We start from the raw sequence: 26,073 nt of genomic DNA on the forward strand, positions 1-26,073 counted from the left end.
CATAGTCTTCATTGACGACATCCTCATTTACTCAAAAACTGAGGCGGAGCACGAGGAGCACCTACACCAGGTTTTGGAGACCCTTCGAGCCAACAAGTTGTATGCCAAGTTCTCCAAGTGTGAATTCTGGTTAAGGAAGGTGACGTTTCTTGGCCACGTGGTTTCTAGTGAGGGAGTTTCAGTAGATCCCGCAAAGATTGAAGTAGTGACCAACTGGACCCGACCGTCCACGGTTAGTGAAATTCGAAGTTTTCTGGGCTTGGCAGGTTACTACAGGAGGTTCGTGGAAGACTTCTCACGTATAGCCAGCCCGTTGACCCAGTTGACCAGGAAGGGAACCCCTTTTGTCTGGAGCCCAGCATGCGAGAGGAGCTTTCAGGAGCTCAAACAGAAGCTAGTGACTGCACCGGTCCTGACAGTGCCGGATGGTTCGGGAAACTTTGTAATCTATAGTGACGCCTCCAAGAAGGGACTGGGCTGTGTTCTGATGCAGCAGGGTAAGGTAGTTGCTTATGCCTCCCGCCAGTTGAAGATCCATGAGCAGAACTACCCTACCCATGACTTGGAGTTGGCAGCTGTAGTCTTTGCACTGAAGATATGGAGGCACTATCTGTACGGTGAGAAGATTCAGATTTACACCGACCATAAGAGCCTGAAGTACTTCTTCACCCAGAAGGAGTTGAACATGAGGCAGAGGAGGTGGCTTGAGTTGGTGAAAGACTACGACTGCGAGATCCTATACCACCCAGGTAAAGCAAATGTAGTGGCTGATGCGCTGAGTAGGAAAGTTGCACATTCAGCAGCGCTAATCACCAAGCAGACCCCCTTACTCAGGGACTTTGAGAGGGCGGAGATTGCAGTCTCAGTAGGTGAGGTTACCGCACAGTTGGCTCAGTTGACAGTTCAGCCAACCTTGAGGCAAAAGATCATTGCTGCTCAGCTGAATGATCCTTACTTGGCAGAGAAGCGTCGCGTGGTAGAGACAGAGCAAGGTGAAGACTTCTCCATATCCTCTGACGGTGGCCTTATGTTTGAGGGACGCCTGTGTGTGCCGGAAGACAGCGCAGTTAAGACGGAGCTTTTGACTGAGGCCCACAGTTCCCCGTTCACCATGCACCCTGGGAGTACGAAGATGTACCAGGACTTAAGGAGTGTCTATTGGTGGAGGGGCATGAAGAGGGATGTGGCAGACTTTGTCAGCAGATGCTTGGTGTGCCAGCAGGTGAAGGCACCTAGGCAGCATCCAGCAGGGTTGTTGCAACCCTTGAGTGTGCCAGGGTGGAAGTGGGAGAGTGTGTCGATGGATTTTATTACGGGACTGCCCAAGACCCTAAAGGGCTACACGGTGATCTGGGTTGTGGTCGACAGACTCACGAAGTCGGCCCATTTCGTGCCAGGGAAATCCACTTACACTGCCAGTAAGTGGGGGCAGCTATATATGACAGAGATTGTGAGACTACATGGAGTACCCGTATCCATCATTTCAGACAGAGACGCCCGTTTCACATCGAAGTTCTGGAAAGGACTTCAACTTGCGTTAGGTACAAGGTTGGACTTCAGCACGGCATTCCACCCTCAGACTGATGGTCAGACAGAGAGATTGAACCAGATTTTGGAAGACATGCTGCGAGCCTGCGTACTAGAGTTTTCAGGAAGTTGGGACTCCCATCTGCATCTGATGGAGTTTGCCTATAACAACAGCTACCAGGCTACTATCGGTATGGCACCGTTCGAGGCTCTGTATGGCAAGTGCTGTAGATCCCCTGTCTGTTGGGGCGAGGTTGGAGAGCAGAGGATGCTAGGCCCCGAGCTAGTGCAGACTACCAATGCAGCCATACAGAAGATCCGAGCTCGTATGCTGACAGCACAGAGCAGACAGAAGAGTTATGCTGATGTACGACGTAAGGACCTCGAGTTTGAAGTGGGAGATATGGTCTTTCTGAAGGTTGCACCCATGAAGGGTGTTCTGAGGTTCGCGAAGAAGGGGAAGCTAAGTCCACGCTTCGTAGGGCCGTTCGAGATACTAGAGCGGATTGGCCCCGTGGCTTATCGTTTGGCGCTACCCCCATCTTTTGCTGCAGTGCACGACGTATTCCATATCTCCATGCTGAGGAAATATGTCGCAGACCCGACACATGTGGTGGACTTCGAACCACTGCAGATTAGCGAGAACTTGAGCTACGAGGAGCAGCCTGTCGAGGTCTTGGCAAGGGAGGTCAAGAAGCTTCGCAGTCGAGAAATTCCACTGGTCAAAATCCTTTGGCAGAACCATGGAGTGGAAGAGGCTACGTGGGAAAAAGAAGAGGACATGAGAGCCCAGCACCCCGAGCTGTTCGAGAATTAGAACTTTCGAGGACGAAAGTTTTTTTAGGAGGGAAGATTGTAACGCCCAACATTTCTTTCGGTTTGCCTTTGTTATTTTGACCACTAATAATATTAATACTAAGTGTGGTTAATATTATCCTTATTAAACTAAAGTTGTTTCCTTTTTTATAAACTATTGAAGTTAGGGGTAAATTAGTAAATCAATGGAGTGGCAAATTAATTAATGGCCTTGGAAAGGGTCAAGGGTGGTTTAATTAAGGGGAGAGAAAAGAGGGTTTTAGGGATTTCTTTTATTATTTTTTTTATTATTATTATTTCTTTTAAAAAGAGGCATTGGGAATTGAAAAGACTCATCATCTCCCCAAAGAAGAAAAAAAAAAAAAAACCCTAGCCGCCGCCGCCGCACGCCGCCGCACGCCACCGCACGCCAGCTGCAAAAATAACCCTCGGAGCCGGCCGTAGTAGAGCCGAACCACCATCCCAGCCGCGCCGCGTCTGCAAGCCGAATCCGGAGCCGCTCCTCATCCGCGCAGCCGAGCGCCGTATCTGCAGCCAGCCACGCCGCGCCGCGTAGATCCGACGCAGCGCAGCCGTCTCTCGCACGCCGAAGCCGAGTCGAAGCCACCTTCGCGCGTCCGCAGCCAACCCGTCAACCAGCCGAGTCGCGCCGCTTCGATCCGACGCAAGCGCAGCCGAAACGCCAGTCTGTAGCCGTCGCCGAGCGAAGCCGCGGTAGCCGGACCACCAGCAGCCGCCGCGCCACCCGAAATCCGGAAGCCGAAGCCTCGCGCGCAAAGGTCCGACCGAAGACCCGCCCCGCGACCCGAACCGACGCGCGCTACCTTCCGGAACCCGACCCACGCCCGCGTGCATCCGTGCGTGAGCCGCGTCCGCGTGTGAAGCCGCGCCGCGCGCTTCTGTGTAGCCGAGCCGCGTCTCCCCCCTGTTGCAAGCCGAGCCGCAAGCGCGTTTCCGCGAAGCCGAGCCGCATCTCCTCCCTGTTGCAAGCCGAGCCGCCCGCGTAGCTTCCTGTACCGAGCCGAGCCGCGTCTGCCCAAGCCGAGTCGGTCCTGTTTTCTTCCAGCCGAGCCGCCAGGACTAATTTGGCTCCATCCACCTAAATTTTGGTAATCTAATTAATTATTGTGGTTTTTCCGGTAAGACTCCATGCTCGGACGTTAGTTAAATTAATTTGGGTCTAAATTAAATTATTTTCCTCAAGGGACGCCTTGGATCAAGAAATTGCTGCAGCGCGGGATTTCTTCAGTAGGGGCTCGAGCACTGCAACCTCCTTCTAGGGTAAGTTATTTCAATTGAGTCTTGAACCGTTAGTCGTTGGCGACCTATTTACGAATTTTGACTTATTAAACAGTTAGGACTTCGTCGCTTGGAAAGCGCACTGCCTCGCGGTTAGGACTCGACAAGTAGATCTCCAGGTAAGAGATTCTACTACTAGCCTCATGTTTAGAAGTATGAGACTGTGTATGCCCCAATGTTGCATGTTGAGAATTAGATAGTACGAGGCCTGAAATAAATGTTAGTATGATGCAAATGACGAGATAGTTATATTATAGCCTGTTATGTGTGGCAAGAGCTGTCATGGCTACGACGAATGTCGGGATGGACAGTGTAGAGATGATTTATGTGACATGTTATATGTGGATGCCATGTGTATGTATACTGCAATTAGGGTACCTGTTAGCTTAGTCTGTTAGAGTCGTACCTGCATGGGTGTCCTTCGGGATCACCACCTATTGAGGACTGTGCGGTCCGACGGGACGCCAGTCTAGCATGGATATAGACATGACTCGAGTGACTCGACGGGGTCCTCGCATCCCGACTGTCCTAGGTGTCCCCCGGGGCACCGAAGACCAGAGTTACGTTCCTACGGGAGCGCATGATTGCACGTGTTCGGGAACGTGCCAGAGATTGGGTACCAGTTATCAGGACTCTAACAGGAAGTTAACAGGCACCTAGTGGGACTAGTAGTGGGTCCCTTACTGAGTATTTTTATACTCATTCTCTTCATTTTATGTTTTCAGGTAGAGGACGAGGCAAGGGCAAGGGCAAGCTGGCGAGCGACCCGAAGTGAGACCGTGGGGGGCCATAGGGACTACCGCTTCCGCTTATTCTTATTTCAGATTTTAGCATTTGAGTTTGAGTACTTTTCATTTCTCACTATCTTTTATGTAGATAGGGCCCGAGTAGGACTTCAGAACGCTTTTACACTTTTTGCATGACTACCTTGTTTATGTTTTTATAAATGAATTTCTTGAACCGTATGCTTTTAATAAAATTTTTCGACTTAAACCACTTGTTCTATATTTAGTAATGACTTCGATTCAGTATAAGGAGTTGGGTCGTTACATCCTAGGTGGATCTCAAAACCAAAAAATCTTATATTTGTTTCAAATAATTTGATTTTTGGTAAATAGACTACCAAACCATTTCTTTTTAATTATAATATCTATAAAAATATTGATATGTTTAAAATGTTTTTCTATGCTTGGAGAAAAGACCAAAACATAATCAATATAAACAATTATAAAATTTTGAAAATTATTAAAAATATCATTAATAATTTGAAACTCTGATGGGGCATTTTTTTTAGCCCAAAAGGCATTACATTCCATACATATTGTCTAAATGGAACATTAAAAGCAGTTTCGTATTTATCTTTTTTAGAAATTTGAATTTGCCATCATATCAAATTTTGAAAATATTTTTGCGTTTGCAATTCTTTTGAGTAAATCTTGTTTATTGGGAATTGGATATCTAATTCTATTGAAGACTGATTGGGTAAGTGGTGTAACAACGTCGTTTTTATTTTTAGTAAGTATCAGTTTTTTGTAAGCCTTTAATAAGACATTTTAATTGATTATTCTGATATGAAAAAAGAAAGTAGTTTTCTGGCTTGGTCCGCTGAATTGTATCCATAAGGTGTCTCAAATTTCTCCAACAATTTTGGTATTAGAGCAAGGTTGGAGAGAGTGAGTTGAGTGTAAAATACAATGAGAAAATATGGGCAGCAATGGCAATGCTATGGGTACAGCACAACCACTCATTCCAATCTTCAAAGGAGAAGGCTACGAGTTTTGGAGTATTCATATGAAGACTCTTCTCAGATCTCAAGACTTATGGGACTTAGTAGAACAAGGCTATGCGGATCCTGACGACGAAGACAAGTTGTGGGAAAACAAGAAGAAAGACTCGAAGGCGTTGGTGATTATTCAACAAGTAGTCCATGACAGTGTTTTTTCACGGATTGTTGCAGCAACATCGTCAAAACAATCGTGGCTGATTTTGCAAAAGGCATTTCAAGGAGATTCAAGAGTACTTGTGGTTAAATTGCAATCACTTAGACGAGACTTTGAGACCTTGACGATGAAAAATGGAGAATCAATTGCTGATTTTTTGTCACGGGCAACAACAATTATTAGTCAGATGCGAACATACGACGAGACGATTACGAATCAGACTATAGTGGAGAAAGTATTGAGAAGTTTGACTCCAAAGTTTGATCATGTTGTGGCTGCAATAGAAGAATCAAAGAATCTGTCCACTTTCACATTTATTGAATTAATAGGATCTCTTTAAGCACATGAGTCGAGAATCAATAGATCAATGGAAAGAAACAAAGAAAAAATGTTTCAGGTAAGGGATGTAGTTCCAAAGTATAATGAGAGTGATTGTGTGATGACTCGAGGCCGAGGAAGAGGAGGTTATCGTGGTCGAGGTCATGGTACCGGCAAAGGATGTAACCGAAATGAAGAACAAAGACAGTTAAGAGTGTAATCAAGCAATAAAGCTAATATTTAATGCTACCATTGCAAGAAGTTTGGTCATGTAAAGGTAGATTGTTGGTACAAAAATCAGAGAACCAATTTCGCAGCAGAAAACGAAGCATCGGAGAATAATAGAAAGGGTGAAAATAAGCTTTTTATGACAAACATACCTAGTGATCAAAAGACAGCGGAGGTGTGGTTCATTGATAGCGGTTGTTCGAATCACATGACAAGTTTAAAGCCTGTATTCAAGGAGTTTAACGAAGAAGAAAAGTTGAAGGTGGAGCTCGAAACGGCAAGGAGCTACAAGTAGAAGGCAAAGGAACCGTGGGAATTGAAACTCACCATGGAAATAGAATTCTCACAAATGTTTAGTATGTGCCCGATATTGGATATAATTTGCTGAGTGTTGGATAACTAATGGAGAGTGGAAATTCTATCTTGTTTGATGATGGTGCGTGCTTGATAAAAAAATAAGCAAACAGGACAAGTTTTGACAAAAGTAAAGATAACCCAAAGCAAAATGTTTTCTCTGGAAATTTCAAATGTGGAAAATTTTTCTCTTACTGCTACTGCAACTAATACAATAAAGAACAACTCGGAGTTATGGCATTTAAGGTATGGACATCTTAATATTAAAGGGCTTTCTTTGCTAAATCAAAGAGATATGATTATTGGGTTACCGAAAATCAGTGCTATTAATATCTGTGAAGGATGTGTGTATGGAAAACAAACTCAAATATCTTTTCCTATTGGGAAAGCTTAGAGAGCCTCGAAGTGTCTTGAGCTAATTCATGCTGATCTGTGTGGGCCAATGCAAACAAAGTCTCTTGGTGGGAGCTTTTATTTCTTGATTTTTATAGATGATTATAGCCGTATGAGTTGGATATATTTTCTAGAAAGCAAATCAGAAATATTTGAGAAGTTCAAGCTTTTCAAGGTAAAGGTAAAAAAGCAAAGTGGCATGTTCATCAAATCTCTTTGTAGTGATAGAGGTGGAGAATTTTTGTCTAACAACTTCAACCATTTTTGCGAGGAGCATGATATCCATAGGGAGTTGACAACACCTTACACTCTGAAGCAAAATAGGGTAGCCGAGAGGAAGAATCGAACTGTGGTGGAGATGGCAAGAAGCATGTTGCAAATGAAAGGCCTTCCGAATGATTTTTGGGTTGAAGTAGTCTCGACTTCCATCTACCTACTGAACATCTCACCAATAAAGGCTGTCATGAATAAAACTCCATTTAAAGCTTGGTATTGCAAAAAACCCAATGTAAGTCATTTAAGAGTTTTTTGTTGTATTTCTTATGCTTTGGTACCCTCTTAAGTTCGTCAAAAACTTGATAAAAAAATCTGAAAAATGTATTTTTGTTGGTTATTGTACTTAATTCGAAACATACAGATTGTATAATCCTCTTAATGGCAAAATTCTCACAAGAAGAGATGTAGTGTTTGATGAGAGTGCTAGTTGGGATTGGCAAAATAATGAAGAATATGTTTCTCTGGTGGTGAATTAACAAATGATGGAGAACAAACTGTGGTTGAATCCTCAATGGAAACATCTACCTCAACACCTCCGTCGAGTGCTCCATCAACACCACAAAGTTACCACTCTCTATCAAGTAATGATGAAACATTGGATGAACTGCCATCTCAGAGGTTTCGATCCGTGGAAGATATTTATAATTCTTCTCAATTTGCTTTTATGGTTTCTGACCCAATGTGTTATGATGAGGTAGCAAGAAAAGAAGAATGGCAGCAAGCAATGAAGGAAGAAATGACAGCTATTGAGAAGAATGGAACATGGAAAATGGTAGACTTATCGGAAGGAAAAAATCAAGTGGCTTGAAGTGGATATATAAGACGAAATTTTCTGCAGATGGGAGTTTAATAAGCACAAAGCTAGACTTGTGGCAAAAGGATATGCACAGCAACGTGGTATTGATTTCGAGGAAACTTTCTCTCATGTAGCTCGTTTCAAAACCGTGAGGATTGTTCTAGCATTGGCAGCACAACAACAATGGCCAATCTATCAATTTGATGTCAAGTCAGCCTTTCTTAATGGAGAACTGCAAGAAGAAGTCTATGTTGAACAACCAAAAGGTTTTGTTAAAAAGGACAACGAAGAAAATGTGTATAAGTTAACAAAGACGTTGTATGGGTAGAAACAAGCTCCTCGGACGTGGTATAGCAAAATCGACGGATATTTTCAACAAAATGGATTCAAAAGGAGTGCAAATGAGCCTACCTTGTATGTGAAAAAGGGACGTAAAAATGATTTCATCAATTTTTGTCTTTATGTTGATGATATCATTTATACTAGTTCATCTTAATCTCTTGTTGCTGAGTTCAAATGACATATGAAGAATAAATTTGGGATGACAGATTTAGGTTTGCTACATTTCTTTCTTGGTTTAGAAATTTGTCAAACTGATGGTGTGATATTTATCTCACAAAAGAAGTATGCCAAGGATCTTCTCAAAAAAATTGGTATGATCAATTGCAAGCTAGAAACTACACCAATGAATTTGAATGAGAAGCTGTAATAAAATGATGGTGCAGAGATGGCCGATGTGCAGCGGTTTAGAAGCCTTGTTGGAGGCTTGATTTATCTAACTCATACATGTCCTGATATTTTGTATTCTATTAGTGTGATTTCTAGGTTTATGCAATGTCCTTCAAGGGATAATTTAATAGCAACAAAGCGGGTTATGTGATACATTGCTGGAACTATAGAATATGGCATTTTATACTCTAAAGTTTCTGATTTCAAATTATGTGGGTTCACAAACAGTGATTGGACGAGCTCCTTGGATGATAGGCGAAGTGTTTTCACTTTAGGGTCAGGAGTTATTACTTGGAGCTCGAAGAAACAAGCAACTGTTGCTTTATCATCTTCGGAAGCAGAATATGTTGCAGCAATTTCAGCAGCATGTCAGGCAATTTGGTTGCGAAGAATGCTAATAGAACTCCAACATGAGTAAGAGGGAGTAACTGTGATATTCTGCTACAACAAAGCAACGATCTCAATGACGAAAAATTCGACATTTCATAGCCGGACAAAAAACATTGATATTCACTTTCATTTTATTCGTGATTTGGTTGCAAAGGAAGAAGTTTCTCTGTCATATTGCAGCACACATGAGCAGTGGGCTGATATTCTCACAAAAGCTTTGTCAAAGGAGAAGTTCTATTACTTTAGAGCTATGATGGGTATTAGCAAAAATTTGAATCAAGAGGGAGTATTGAAGACTGATTTGATTATTTAAATTAATGTTTTTTTAATTTATTTTCTGTTAACATGTTAAGTTTGTGGGTAAGTGGTGTAACAGCGTGGTTTTTATTTTTATTAAGTATCAGTTTTTTGTAAGCTTTTAATAAGGCATTTTAATCGATTATTCTGATACGAAAAAAGAAAGTAGTTTTCTGGCTTGATCCGCTGAATTTTTGCTTCTGTATCCATAAGGTGTTTAAAATTTCTCCAACAAATTCATTCCAAAACTTTATTTAAAGGTTTATAATTGATTACTAACCTTGAAACTTCACGCCCTTTTTCGGTTGCATTGTTGACATAAAAGGCGGTGCACGACCATGAGCTTTTTTAGGGCCTTATTAGATGTTTATCTAATAAGTCCTGAATTCTTTTCTGCAATGTGTTAGCAAGTCTGAATTCATTTAAATCGATCTAGCCTTAGTTAGGATATTTGATTCTTTGAATTCTTTGGAATATGGAAGATCAACTATGTGTTTTTTTCTTTCCCAAAATGCATCTGGTAAATTGGAATCTATGTAGTTTTTTCAAAATATTTTATAGAAATTAAACCTTCTTGAATACAATTTTGATAAGCACTTGAGTCTATTAGTGCTTTTAAGGTAATTTTGAAATCTTCTATTCTTAGTGTAATTAAACAATACCATTTTTGAAAACTTATTCTTGAAATTAAATTAATTTCAAGATTTAAATTACTTAAAAAATCTTTTCCTAAATCTAAATCTCCTAAATTATCATTTTATTTCATTTGAGAAACTCCTTTTTTAATTTCTAAAATTTCATACTTATGTTGAGAAATTTCTCTTTTAAAGCAATTGATTTCAAATTTTAAATCATCAATAGAAACTGGTGCTGCTTCCTTTAGAGTTTTTAAAAGTTCGGAAAGACTTTTTTCATGAATTGTTTTCCTTTTTGAAAATGGTTTTGAAGATGACTCATTTGTTAAAGAATCTCTTCTAAAATATTTCTTTTTAATTCTTCATTTGATACATGGTTAATAGTTTGAACTAATAAATCTTGTTTGGAAGTTAAAACATGTATTTCATTTAAAACACATTTGCATGGGTCCCTGATACAGCCACGTGCTCTTGACTCCTCATCTGAGGAAGATTGGCTTGAAACTTCTGAATTGGTTTCATTTGCTATTTTTTGTAAATTAAAGTCAGAAATATAGGATGAATTTGAAGAATATTCTTCTTCATTTATTTCATGGGTCTTTATGGACACTTATTGGCATAATGTCCTTCTTTTCTGTATTTGTAGCAAAAAACCTTTTTTATTTGATTTTCCTCTTTTTTGAGCTTTCTTTTGCTATTTTTCAGCGAGTTTCTTGTAATTTGAATATTTATGATACCTTTTGGGATATAAGGTTTGCTATACCTTCGAGATTTTTTATAATATGTGGGTTTCATATTATAGTTTTTTGGACGAACTTATCTTGAAGAAGATCCTGGTTCTTTGACTTTCTCAAATCCATATTAAGAAAAAAAGTCTTCATTTCTCTCTTATGAAGATTTGAATGCTTTTGAACTTTGGTTTGAATCTTCATCTCGTTGCAAATATCTAAACCACACTCTATAATTTTAGAGGTTAATTGAGCATAGGTTAGGTTCTCCCAAAATATTTGCTCAAGGTCAGCTTTGTTGAGAGAGTTGTAGACACATTCTACCATAAAGCTTGGAAGTCCATCAATGAACATTTCTTTCCAATGTCTAGCATTGCAATCCTTGAAAATATAAATCCTTAATAAGAACATATCTTGATATCATCTAAAATTTTCCATAGAGAAGCATTTTAAATTTTTGATTATTTTTCTTTAGTTTTCTACATCAGTGTCACTTCCTAGACCGAAGTGTAGGTTAATAGCGTAGAGAAGAGTTTCTACAGCGTTCTCTACTTCTTCTTCCACCTCTTGAGTTGCTAAAGTTCCTTCTTCAACTTTAATTGTCCTTCTAATCGTCGTCTTATGTTTTTTTTTATTGTTTTTTTTGTTCAGTGGTTAGGGCATGATCCCACCACAATTTGAGACTTCCACTAAATCTATTGATTAGAAGCATAACAGCTTCTCTATTTGAATGACCGTTAGATTGATAGGCTATGACACAAGTTAACATATTGTTTAATATTTCATAGATTTGAAATTTTGGAGTTCCATCAAGGATCCAAACATTTATGAATTCTCCATTGAACACAGTATTCATTGAATATCTTTGTCTTGCTCTAAGACTTCTCCTAGAAATGAAGGTCGAGGATAAAAATTAATTTGATCTCTTTCGTTAATAAACCTTCCAAAGTTTATTTTATTGATTTGTTTTTCTTCTTCGTTGACTGAGAAATTTTCAAAATCTTCCATGAATTAGGCTACATCTTTTTCATTAATGACATTGATTGAACTTTCTCCCTATAAGCTATCTAGGCGCTTGTTAATCTCATCAAGAATTTTTTGTTTATGAGTTTTTATCTTAACCTTTTCAAAGGGTTGGAGAAGATTAGGAGTGTGTTTTGGAGAATGAGGATTGATAATTTCTTCTAGTTTAAAAACTTGACTTGCAATTAAAGAAAGTATTCTGTTGGAATAATTGTTTTGAACTTGGATACTTTTTATTTCCTTATTTGTAGGAGCCTTATATTCTTCAGATTCTTTGATAATTTGAAAGAGTTTTGCTATAACATTTTCATTATAAAAACTTTTGAACTCAATATCTTCCATTGGCAGATAATCAACTTTGATTTCTTCTCTTTGAGTTTTCCATGATTCTTTTTTTTTTTATTGTACAAAGATGGTCAAACTCTTTTCTTTGGTTGAACCATCTAAAAATGCAATATGCTCTTGAAGTATTTCAAGGGTTTTGAAATACTCTTCTATGAACATCTACCTTTTTGTTTCAAAATAGTTTTTGAAAAAAGCAATTCTTTCAGTATGGTTTTCTTTAGACATAAATTTCTTTTGAAGGGATTCATTGTCAAGCTCAAACTTTGACTTTGAAATAATTACATTTAATTGAGAACTAGTATCGATTTCTGTTTGAGTTGGAGAATTTGGAAGATTTTCTTCACAAATAATATTATGTATTCCTTGATCTATTTTAACAGATTTAATTTTGAGATTAAGAATTGGCTCATTTCTAATATTAGATGTACTTGGTTTTGAACTCATGAATTCTAAGGAACTCATGTTTTCTTTAACAACAGGGAACCTAGGTGATTCATTTTCAAATTTGATTTTTACTTTTCCATCAGTATGCTCAATGATATGGGAAACCTTTTTTCTTTTTTTAGAGATAAAAGCGTTGTCTAAAACCCAACAGGGATTTTTTGTAACTTTGTCCCAAGAAAAGAGTTTTGGAACACTAACAGATGATTCATTGAGATTTGTTTCTATCAACATAGTTTTTCCTTTAGTTGATGACAATAAAGTTTTTGGATGCATGGTAGTAGTCAAAACTTTATAAGTGACTTTGTAAACAAGAGTTAATTTTTTAACTCCTTCTTCAAAATTTAATCCTTGGCTAGTAATATCTAGGCTCAAGGTTTTGAGAATATGTGGATCATCAAGAGACACCATAAAATTTGGAAAACAATTAAAATATACAGGGTCATTGGCTAAATTTGATTCAATTATTCATAATAAAGAATTTGAAATTTTTTTGTGACGTTTATCGCGTCAAAATTGTTAAGACTGGTGTATCTAGTCCGGATCTAAATATTGGAATTAAAGCTACTTGGACGACAATACCTATATGAAGAAATGAAAATTCTTTTTGATACTTTTCAATATCATTTCTTGGAAACAATTGTATGGAATCAATTTTTCCATAAATTGGAATTCTTCTTTCAACAATTTTTACATAAAAATTTTCTTTGAAATTGAAAGTATTTTGAAAATAAATTGTTTTTGAATCAAGTTTGGGAATTTTCCAATTATGAAAATCATTTTCTATTTTTGCAATACGAATTGATTCATTTGTCACATCGGTTTCACTGAAAGAAGCAGTATGTTGCTCCTCAATTTCTTTTTGAGAAAGATCTTTTGAAGAAGATTTATAAGATAAAATTTTCTTCAGGAAATTAGACATTTGAAAATTTTAAATTCTCGTATTATAAATATTTATTTTTCAAATTTTTTATTAAATCTAGAAATAAAAATTCTTGGATCGAGAATCTATATCTGTATGTGGTAAGACAGATTACTGCTGACCAACGGTCTCACTGTACTTTCTTGTGTCTTACTGTCGGTACCACAAACTTAGACATGGACGTACAAGCGGATGTAGAGTCTGGATCTTCGAAATTTAATTTCTTGATTCAACAAAAAATTTAAAAAATGAAGATTTAATAAAGAGAACTAAAATTATCAAACTCTTCTCCCACGAATGAAATTTAAAAACGAATTGAAAGGAAATTGAAACAAAGTATTACCGATTTTTAGTTTATATGCTAACAATAAAATTATATTTAACTTTGAAACTTTTAAAAGTTGAAAGATACTTTAGTAGACACAAAAACTTAAATTATCAATATGATATTTATGTGAGATTTCAAATATATCAATAATAAACTTTAGATATCAACTAATATCTCCTTAAATAAAAAAAATTATATAAATTATTTAAATCAATAATTAAGGTGTGTTTTTATTTCCAAAATTAATAATTAAGTTTTGTTTTTCTTTTTCAACTAAGTTATAGATTTTGTTGTTAGGATACATGTTCATATTAGGATTAAAATGATATATATTTTAAATTTTATAGGTATTTATAAAAAATATGGATTAATGTCGTGATGGAAAGCATACGACGTAGTGGAAAAATAATCGAAAAATTACTCTATATGCAACTAAAGACTTTAGTGATTAACATGCTTAAGACTACCTTAATTACACTAACCAGGGTTGAAATAAATTCTTATCTTTGAAGCTTTTCCCGACTTCTCCAAAACTTCTCACGATCACGGATCGGGACCACCGCTAGTGTTGACTTGCTATTCTTTAGACTTAGAATCGGGTTGTGGAACCCATTAAGTGAAGGAATTTGAGAAAGAGATGGAAATTGAAGAGAAGATTAGGTTGAGATTTTAGAGAAAAATGGTTTATTTTTGTAATTCAAAATTACAAAATTGGCAAAAAATTTCTTCAATACGAAAAAAACCCTATTTATAGACTAATTACATGCAAAATTACATGTAATTAGTTTATTAAATCTCAACACCTAATAATCCACTAACAATTAGTGAAACTTAGTGGGCTATGTGTTTACATCTCATGTAGCCACCTGTCTCACTAAGTGGGATTATCCAACAAACTGTTGAATTTTTGCACTAACTTAGTCCAAGAGCATTTTGGTTATTTAACCATTAAAGTCAAAGTCAAACTTTGACTTTTTCACAGTCAAAAGTTAACATTTTGACTTTTTACGATTTTATTCGTCTCGACTAATTTCAACATTCCGAGCATGAATCCGCATCCATTTTTCTGAAATTCAAATCATATTTGAATATAAAGTCGGTCAAAGTTTGACTTTTCAAAGTCAAAAGTTAACGCTTTGACTTTTTACAACTTTGACCTTTTCCATCAATTCCAAGCTTCCAAATATGAATCCATATTTATATTTTTAATATCTAAATCATATTTAAAGTATAAAGCTCTATAATCGACGACTATATCACATATATTCGTTGGTTTCTCTCTCTCTACCTAATTCGAACAATTTGAATAATTCCAACATATTGTTCTAAGTTAATTCCATATGAGCTAGCTGGGGAACCTAATGGATGTATAGATCATGGGCTCCAATAATCCGAGATTAACTGGCTAAACTCTTTTAGATCTAGTTAATCAACATTCGTTAACTAACGGGTCATTCCACTAAAGTCCCGTAGTTGCACTCCGCTCACTATAGATATATTTGTGTCCATCTGATACAATCATGATCAATAAGTTAATCCTTCATAGGTTGTTCGTAACCTCGACTAGGTCAAAATATCGTTTTACCCCCGAGACTACGTCTTGTTCCTTAAGTCCCACTGATCTACTATTGAACATTTGGTTTAAGGTCCAACCTATAAACTGAATCTCTTTCAGGCTAATGAGAGGGCGGGATCCCTTGTTCAAGACTTGGATTCAATTCTTAAGGGAACAACTTATCTACTAACCTTAAAGCAGGTAGGGAGTGAATTTCATCTTGCACCCTATGTCCCTAGCCATCTACTCGATCTTACCTCTAAAATGGGAGGCTTATTGGGCCAACGTCGTTGAGCTACCCTCACCTATGCATATCTAAGGATAATATCGTTTGAACAGAAATTCATAGTTAGCTCAGAATTAAGATTAAGTTACCTATATCATCATAATCGAAATAGTTAGTTGATATAGCCAACGGTGTTATAACTTAAAAGTGACTATTTCATGGTTCCAGTTTTATGCAAACTCTTTACATATGATGCCCCCACTCCCATGTGTCTACATGAACGATTGAAGATCACATCGTTTGTACTAACTACAAAGCGGGTCGCATCCATAGTGTTCCTGAAATAAGGCGTCCAACCTTATTCATACACTATAGACCGTTTGGGCTATAAACTCAAACTTGATCCACATTTATGTCTCTACATAAAGTTCAAGTATACACTAGATAGTCTCAGGATCTTAGTTATTTGATTAAAGATTATAGTATTCTATTTTCACTTATAAGTTTTCAATAATCACTTTATTGAATAGAATATAATTTTAACTACAAACTACGAGTTTTATGATATAAATTCCAACATGTCAAACCTTTTGATTTCAAAATATATTGATGAATATTTTAATCTTTAAAAATTCTTAATTTACTCTTCTAAATTTTGGGTGTATCATTTTAAAAACCGATCTAATAAATTATATCGATTTAAAATCTTGAATGTTGGAAAAATATATGCAAAACATACCATTGTTTCAAGTAAACTTCTAAATTGTTACAAGCGAATGAATTCAGAATTTTGATTAATATCACATTTGAAAATTCTCTACCCATTCAATTCTTACATATAGGTAAACTTCCTCAAATAATGTGATGTACGGGATGTTTCAAAGGAAATTTAAATTAAAAGTCTAAATTGATTTTTGTAAAATAGATTGTAAGAGCTCTTGATCAATAGAATTTATAAGTCTCACGGAATACTTATACAACCAAACCTAATGAAAAATACAAACCGTAACATCTATACAATTAAAGTAGAGTGCTTAAATGGATACAATTTTTACATTTTATAGGTACAAATCAATATTTTCGTCTTACTCACAATGCTATAACTATATAAAATATAAGAAGAAGAAATAGAAAAGTATAATTCTAGAGACTATAACATTGAAATAATTAAAAAATTAAAACTTTTTGTTCTAATAGAAATAATAAGAAGAAGAGAAAAATTGTCATTAGAAGTAATTATATCTAATGAACCGACCAGGTGCGGAATAAAGGCGCATTTGTAATGTTGTGTGCGCGCACGAGTGTGAGAGAGACAAGTTTGGGCGGTTGAAAGACGTTCGTGTGGGCAACTTCCACATCTAATGTTAGCCAAGCTAGCATAAACATGTGCAAAATATTATTATTTTTCTTTTCTTCTTTTGTAATTTAATTGTTAAATTATAATATAACTTTAGTTATTCCAACAATAATATCAACATAGCTCAATGAATTAACAAGAGGTATAGATTACGCCTAATATATACATAATAGTAGATAATGACACTTTCAATTTTGTGTCTAATTGATTTTAAGAATTTAAAGTGTCAAACGAACTCTTAAGTCATATGACAACTATTTAGATATAAAAAGTTAATCTTATTAACACTGTTTCTAGACATAAATTTTTATGTTTTAGCCTTTTTAATTTAGCTAAGAATACAATTCTTTTACTTCAAGAAAAATGATTACTATGGTAAAAATCCAGAGAAATTATAGTTAATTTTTAAAAATAAAAAAACCAAATAGTTTTGAAGGGTCTCATACATAAGTTAATAATTAACGTTTAATTAATTATTGAAACCCCTAGCTCCATATTCATAACCTTTTTGAAACTTCTCAATTAAACTCTAAAACCCCATTTTAATTTGTTTAAAAATTGCAAATAAATTAAATCAATCGTGTTAGCTTGGTCTCCACTAACTAATTAATTTGCTTTGTTAAGGATATGCCTTCAACTCTCTCTTCTTCAAAATGAAACCCATTACTCTTCTTTAAATATATCATTTATATCTTTTATTTTATGTGTTATTTCCTTCTTTTCTTTAATATTTCTATTATTATATTCATCCAAACTTTGTCCCATCTTAATAAAAACCTCTTACAATACAAAACTCACTTAGATTTAGGGTTTGTTTATGTGCATTTGAATCTTTGTAGAACATGTCTTAGAAATTTAAGAATTGTTTATGCATTTGAATCTTTGAAGAGAATGTTGCAACTTTTTAATTCATTAAAAAAATTAGTCAATTTTTTTAAACTAATTATATATATAGTCAAATTGTACCATTGTCCTTTAAATATTATTATACATTCTTAAGGTATTGTAGCGCTCTAAGTTTAGGAGCAAAACATGAATGAATTGTTGCGACATCTAAATGAGAGAAATCCTGAAAACATGAAAGTAAGATCAAGAAAAACTATATTTAATTTTTGTTTGATGACTCGATTATAGAAACTCCAAAGTTAAACATGCCTCTAACTTGAAGTAATCTTATGTTGTGTGATATCTAGATTGGTTTGTAGAGATAACTTTCACTTTTAGAAGGTCAAGACAAGTAAGGAGGGACTATCGATTGCTTAATTTGAAATTTGAATTCTGGTTCGTGAATCCTAAACCTAAAACCACGTTTCAAATTTCATTGTTCAAACAAACTTGAGAAGTTGATTCTAATTGTTTGCTACTTGAAATGAAAGAGATTGAAATTAAAGTCAATTTGGATTGGTAAAAAAATGTAAGTAAAACTTGAGTACTCCTTTGCAATTCAAAAATGTAACTCTCTAATGCTCCTTTTTCACACAACTTTATGACGTGTTTGTAAATAAAATTGACCTATCAATCAATGTGGGTACAAATCCATAATACATCATGAGTGGTAATTTTAAACACCACAAGTTTAGAGATCAATCGAATTTGCACCCTCACATGTTTTTCAACTATTTTATCTACTTGTTTATTGATATATTGCCATAAACGAAAGGATATATATGACATTAATTTATAAAACAAGGCATTATTTAATATTTTAAAAAAATTGATTGAAATATAAAAGAAATGATAAGAAATTTAAAATTGAAAATGAGAAGTTCTGATAATAATATTTGAGATGTAACTTTGATGAAATTTAATACGTTATCTTTTGGTGTCATATATAATTATCTAAAAAGGAAATCGCGGGTTTAAGGGAAGAAAATCCAATTTGTTATATGTTTATTTAAATAAATTACAATGTTTAATAATACTAATAGTTCTACTACTTAGCTTATAATAAAAAGTGAGGTTAGATTAGCAAGACATGATCTTTGTAGGTGACATCATTTGGTTCTCCATCCCTCAATTTGATGTACTAGAAAATAGTAACAATAATACTAGTAATGCTAAATGATAAAAGTTACCCGTTATTTCGATTTTCAAATGTTGCAACAATATCATCAAAAAGTAGTTAAAAAAAAAAGAAAAAAGACCTACTAGTTATGGTAGTATTGAGTTGAGTTAGTAATTATTATGGGAGAGAGTAATTTGGGGAGTTTACAGAGGACAAATATGGTTATAAGAAATATGAATTGACACAAATATTAAAATGAAAAATGTGAATATTAGAAAGATAATTGATATTATTATTTAAGTAATTGGGTGCTAAACGCTCCCTAAATGATTATTTCAAAATTCTCATTTTGTTACGTAGTATTTACTATTTGCTACAATTTTTACTATTTTATATTCATTATTCTTTAAAAATTTACTATAATGTTTACTATTTCTTCCAAAAATTATTTAAATCTTAAACACATACTATTATAATACAAATTATTGTAATCTATCTAAAATAACTTGAAACTATTATAATTCATTCCAAGCTAGCTTAAGAATATGTATACATGTTTGCTTTTCATACACTTTAACAAAAATATAGAAGTTTTTTTCAAAAAGAAAACTAAAAATGTAAAAGAGAAAATTATTTCAAATTAGGCCACAATAAATAAATAAATAAAGTTAAAGAACGAACTTGTTTTAAAATGAAAGAAAATCCAACTAAAATCTTCAACCAAACGAAAAAAAAAAAAAGAAGAAAAGAAAAAGTCAAAAAGATAGAATTACTATAAAAGTCAATACATCCATGAATTGAGGACTGCCATGTATTGGACACAACACTTCCCTATCGTGTGGATGTGCTAGGAATGTTCTATCATTAACTATTTCATTAAGCCCTTAATTTTATTAATAAAAAAAGGTTAGCCTCAAATCATGGCTTCATAGTTTCAAAAGAAAAGAAAAGAAAAAAAGAAAAAAAGAAAAAACCATTGCTTGACCTTTTTATGTTTCACGGGTTGTTCTTCAAAGTCTAATAACCTTCTTTTGGAATGAAAAAGAAATTTCTTTTATCAAAAGTAAGTGTAATAAATTTTTATCATTTATTTAATTTTTACTATAAAAAGTAAATAATCTATTTCTTTTATTATTCTCAAAATGTATCATATTTTTTTTAGTGTCGAATTAATTCTGTTCAGAAAGAGAAGCATCATATTTAGTTTTGAAATATTTTTTTTTGGATGTACAATAAACTATTATCATTTGACATTAAAAGCTTAAAGAAATTTTAATTATATGGGACATGCCACAGCATTGTCTTTTGTATATAAGCACTTTTTTGCAACTCACCATTTTTCTAAGCATCAATAATCAAATCACATATTATTTTCAGGTAATGGTGTTGGTCAAGGGTTAAGTTGCAAAATTCCATTCTTTGAATGACTTTGAATTAAATACAAAAATGAAAAATATAAAATTATAAATAAACAAGTAAATGCGTTTTGAGAAACATTATATATATATAAAACTATGGTATAGGGAAAGAGAGAAATAAAAAAGAAAGGTCAATGTAGCTAGTCAAGAAATTATGATGTAGTCCCCCAACGTCCAACGAAATAGATAATTAATTAAAAATACATATTTTTTTTTTGTATTACTTTCACGTTCAATTCCACAATTTAGAAAGGTAAGAAAAAAAAAGTCTGAACTTTGAAATTAACAAGTTTATTTTTAAATTTTATATATCAAAGTTGTGATTAATTGAAATTAGTACAATCGAAAAATGTTAAAATCTTAATTTTATAAAGATATCGATGAAGTATGAAAAGAATATCATTATTAATCATGCTTTGAAAGAATTATGAAAACAAAGTATTCGAACAAAATTATTAAAATGAGAAACAAACATTTTAAGGATTTTAAACTAGATAAAAATTTTATTATTTGTTTATATATTCACATTGATGACATTTATTTTGTAAATATTGATTTATCCTTATGTTGATGTTGTCATTGATCTAATAGGAATGTAGAAACATTCATAATTAAAAGTGTCAGATAAGAATGTCAACTAAGCTTTAATGTAAAGGATATAATCATGACATACATGCATATGTATACTTTGAGACCATTTAAGTGGAAGAATGTATTGGTCATGCACACTAAACAAAATAACCTACTAATATAATTAAGTGAACAATAAACGTTATCTCTATACATCACCCTCATCATATTAGTTTGTGGGTCAATTGGTTGGATAGGAATGATATACTCTTCCAAACAAAAAAAAAGTGCCTCTCATCTTTGGAAAGATAGCATCATCCATGTGATTTTTTGTTGCAAAGAATCTAAAGTCTATTGATGCTTCTTCTGAAACTTTAAATTAAAAGCCTTTTGATCGAGCAAATATCATCACATCCAAATCTGGATCAAATGATTAATCGAATTATCTACAATAACTAATCTTAGTGGAGCAAGACTTGAACTCTTAAGGTTGATGATTTCAATCACGAATAAAAAGAAAGTACCAAGGAAAATAAATTTAACTGAATTCAATTTAAAAGAAAATCTAGCTTTGGTTAAATGAAATTCCTCTATTCAATGTATTCGATCATGCATTCATCATTACTAGAATTCTAGGTTGCTTTCACCTAACCAAATGAATTGGAAAAGCCAATAAGTTTGTCTTAAGTAACTAATTGATATCAATCAAATTGATGAGAAGCATAGGAGATCAAAATTAATATCAATTGCATCAAGGTTTAGAGCTCGTTAGATAGAATAATTAGTTTTTGAGCATCTGACTAATTATTCATGCAAATTAAATTCTAGGTTAGATTGATCACAATGCCTATTCAATTAAATTGTATGCAACCTTAACCTTTTACTTCAATAAAATTGTAATCAAGCAATCCTCTAAGCATCCGAAAACAACATATAGATCCATTCAAAACAAAATTGAATTAACAACCTAGAAAATCTAACTAAAAAATCACAAATAAATTCAAAAATGAGAAATCCTAAACGACCCAAGCTAGAATAAGTACCTTACCTCATTCTCGACATGCCAAGCAATGAGGGGATGTTTGAATGCATAAACAGAATTGAAAATTAAGGAAAGAAAATTAGAGATATACAATGCAAAGAACGACTAGAATTGATGGGTCAATGATCTAGGCAACATACACCTCTTTTATAAAATCACGATGGTGCCACGACACTGACTGAACTTCATATGCATGTGTTAGGATCAAAGTATTGAGACGCTCTAAAGCAGCATCGTGTGCATTTTGTAGATAGAAAAACTATTGCCTTGTAGAACCGTAGGGCACCGCATGGCTGCAAGACAGAGGCTTAAATTGACTTTTTTCTTCAAACTTTTGACCCGTTAGATGCCTTATGACTTCAATTCTACCAAATTAAGCTCTAAATTATGTTCTCGAATTGTTCAAAACATATAAAATTAGACAAATAAAACATAAAATCATGGAACAATATGATATTAAGAGAGATTAAATAGCATATTCTCGCATCGCATCAATGAAACTTCACTCTCATATGTTGTTAGAAAAGGGAGCATACTCGACATATGATAAATTACATATAAATAACAATTAAGCATGTAAATGAGGATAATGTATGTGGAAAAGAAAAAACTATATCCAAGTCGTTTTCTACCTTTTTTCTTTCCTTTGAGGTGTTGAATTTAAATCTTAAACGGTCGGATCAAAGTTTGCAAGCTCTAATGGAACTTCTCAATTATATAAAGTTTTGAAATATAAGTGAATGGACAAGGATAAATATAATATCATATATCATTCAACAAATATTTTTAGAGATTAACATATAAATAACTACAATTTTAAATATAAATTAACTATTTGATATTTGTTAAACATTTCACAAAATTTAAAGATTTTGATTTTATAATCGTTTCATCTTTGGATTTTGAAAATAAGTTTAATAGGCGTTATTTTTCACTCATAACTTTATTTGTTTTTTTGTTTTACTATGTAACTTACACAGATGTTATAAAAAGTCAAGTCAAACATTAAAAACTAAAAATAAATTATAATTTGAAAAAGTTTGTTTTGTTTAATTTCTAAAAGTAATAGACTAAAATTTCTAAGACTTTTTTTTTTCAAGAAATGCGTGAAGAATTATAGTACGTGATTAAGGAGAAAATAAGCATAAATTTAAACAATTAAAAAATTTGAAAGATAGTCGTTACCAAACCGAAACTTAAGTTACGACTTCCGATTCTTTTAATATCACATCACAAATATAAAATAAAATTTTAAACCTACAAACAATTAAAAAGAAGAAAACGTGTTTGTAAGTAGTTCAACAACTACATGAATAAAGAATCAAACTATCAACATAGTTTTGAAATAGTAATTGATATTCTATTACCTGAATTTGAATTATATAACATATTCTAACCAAATAACAACAAGACATCCCTTTTTCCTATATCTATCGGAAAATGTCATAATGGAAGTATAATAAACAAATAAACTTCTGAGCCAACTTCTCCACCACCACCATGTCCCATGCCCCCACACAATTTTATTTTATTACTATTATTTTTAAAATCGAAAATGTTTGAGAAAATCAAATTAAAAAATAATCATAATCTTCCAATATTCATATTATATATATACCAACAGAATGCCCCCGCTATTCTCCAAGTACTGACCAATATATTTCTCTTTTTCATTTTTGTGTTTTCTTTTGTTCATATCAATGGAAAACTCAGCCAACTCCAGAATCTGCAGCCACGGCGAGGAGGATCGGTGTGAAGCGACGTTTCACGAGGACCCTAGTTGGAGTACTTCTTCCTCCATGGACGATCTTCTCATGTTCGATGTTCGTAGTACGATTCATTCTTCTTCTTATGAGTTTTTTCAAACCCGCCTTTGTTGTTCCTCCGCCGTGGATGGTGGAGCTCAGGCTTCTGCTTCCTCCTTCCGACTGAAACGGAGGAAGATGGCAGCCGATGATGATCTCGAAGATACTGCCACTTCTCCTCCTCATCCTTCCATTGTTTCCAAGGTACTTTCTTTAGCAAATTAATATCACATTTGTGAATAATTTCAGAAGTAATTTAATATAATTCTTTTTATATTTTTCTCTTGAATATATTTACTTTCGTTGTTATCACAAATAATTTAAAAACTTTAAGGCAAAATTTGAAAATCAGTAGCATTTTTCAAAACTAAATATTATTGTTTGCTTTTAGCGTATTGAGAATTCAAATATTTTCTAAATGATATGAAAACAACTGTATGAAAGGGTGAGATAACAAATTTCGATATTTTTTTAAAAAAGAAGTTTCTTTAATAACTATTTCATTCTTTTTCTTTTTCTTTTTTTAAATTAAACTTATTGTGATGCATTTTTGTTGAGTAAAAAAAATTGAATTCTTTAGCCAAATTTCAAACAAAATAAGTTTTTTTTTTTTTAATTTCAAAATTTAGCTTGGATTTATCACTTCTAAAATGTTGACAATAAAACATAAAAACCAATAGATAAGATGCAATACTGTTTATGTACTTAATTTTAAAAGACAAAAAAACTAAATGAAATCAAATAAATACAAACAGGAGTTTTAGCATAACAATTGAATGTAAAAATTTTAAAATTCGCCCATTTTCGAATAATAATTAAAACTAATAAATATAAACTTGAATTACTTTTCCAAACCTGTCGCACATCAACCCCCTCTAATGATTTTCTTTCCGTTAGGAAAAAAATGCAAGTAGTTTTTATATACAAATATTAACTTGGTGAACTAATTTGGTATTAATCAGATGGATGAGCCTAGTTCTAAGCAACAGAAGAAGCAGAGGGCAACGATCAATCAAACAAAGCACAAGGTTTCTAATATTTATCTAAAAAAATATGTTGAGTTTTTGATATTATAATAACATTATTATTTGAGATGCAATATATACAATCTAACTTTGTTTTTGGGGTTATGTTTTATTGTTGTAGGGAAAAGGAAGTGAAGACTATGGGGAGGTTGAAGATAGAATAATTCAAGTGGGTGTTGTGGGGAGGGATAATAATAAGAATTATTGTAGCACAGGACTTAAGAACATTGGTCTTTGTTTAGTTCCTGTATCCATGGCTCTCAATTATTTTGCTTAGGGTTCTCTCCCTTCTTCAATTTCTTCTATACACAATGTTTTATATACATACATATACATATATTCAATTAGGTTGACACGTTGGTAACATTTTCAATCATTTCCCACACTGTATTTTGTATAATATCCATGTCAACTTTTTTGTTAGGTTTTCTCCCTTGATAAATGCATATATATAGTACACATTGTTTCATATTGATCTCTTTTATCTCCCTTATTTAATTAAATATTAAACTGATTTGTTAAAAAAAATGAATGAGAATTATTTTTCACTATTTGACATGTAATATGGGACCAAAAGCCTCTCCTCAAATATAGTCGAACATTCCTTCTCGAAAATATTTTGGACAATGTGCAACTTTGGTGGCACTTCAAACAATCCTCCTCTTGAATAAAAGAAACACAAAAAACCTCCACTCAAATAGAGTAATCTTATTTTATGTTTATTCTCGAGTAATTACTTCGCCTGAGCCCATTCTCTATCCTAATTTAGCTCAACCATGCATATCACAATAATGGCTACATCAAGATATATTATGTGACTAGATGTAAGGGCATAGCTCTAATACCACTCATGTTAAGGACAAAACCAACCAAGCAAGTATTTCCATAAATGTATGATGTTGTTCAATTTTGGACATAATCCCTCTTCATGACTTTTGTTGTCACATACCTAAGATTATGTGAAATGACAAACGTTCTCAAAAAGGGTTTAATTATAAAAATGAAAAAAAAAAGATTCGCCACCAATATTTTATTTTACGGTGTGATTGGACACAAAAATCTAGCAAATAAGTTTTAAATAAAATAAAAAAATAATTTGCAAAAAAAAAAAAAAATAGAGTTGAGTTTGGGAATCATTTGTGTACAGGAAGGTGTTTAGCACCCCATAACATATTACAAGAAATTGGGGGGTTCCTAGCACAAGACGGCGTCGGAAGAAAGAACGTCGGGACACGACGAACACATTATTTTAATATTATCTTTTCCTGACGTCCTTTATGGGACG

General features: G+C 33.7%; 1 protein-coding gene across 1 annotated transcript; it reads left to right on the forward strand.

The window, feature by feature from the left end:
* The first annotated feature begins 23,627 nt into the window (after nucleotides 1-23,627).
* On the forward strand, nucleotides 23,628-25,248 carry LOC103501601 (uncharacterized). The gene is made up of 3 exons (XM_008465215.3): nucleotides 23,628-23,967; nucleotides 24,726-24,791; nucleotides 24,910-25,248. Exons 1-3 carry the CDS (start codon nucleotides 23,659-23,661, stop codon nucleotides 25,063-25,065), a joined length of 531 nt encoding a protein of 176 aa, XP_008463437.1. The 5' UTR covers nucleotides 23,628-23,658; the 3' UTR covers nucleotides 25,066-25,248.
* The last annotated feature ends 825 nt before the right edge of the window (nucleotides 25,249-26,073 follow it).

Source organism: Cucumis melo, chromosome 6 (assembly GCF_025177605.1).
Source record: "Cucumis melo cultivar AY chromosome 6, USDA_Cmelo_AY_1.0, whole genome shotgun sequence".
NCBI lineage: Eukaryota > Viridiplantae > Streptophyta > Magnoliopsida > Cucurbitales > Cucurbitaceae > Cucumis > Cucumis melo.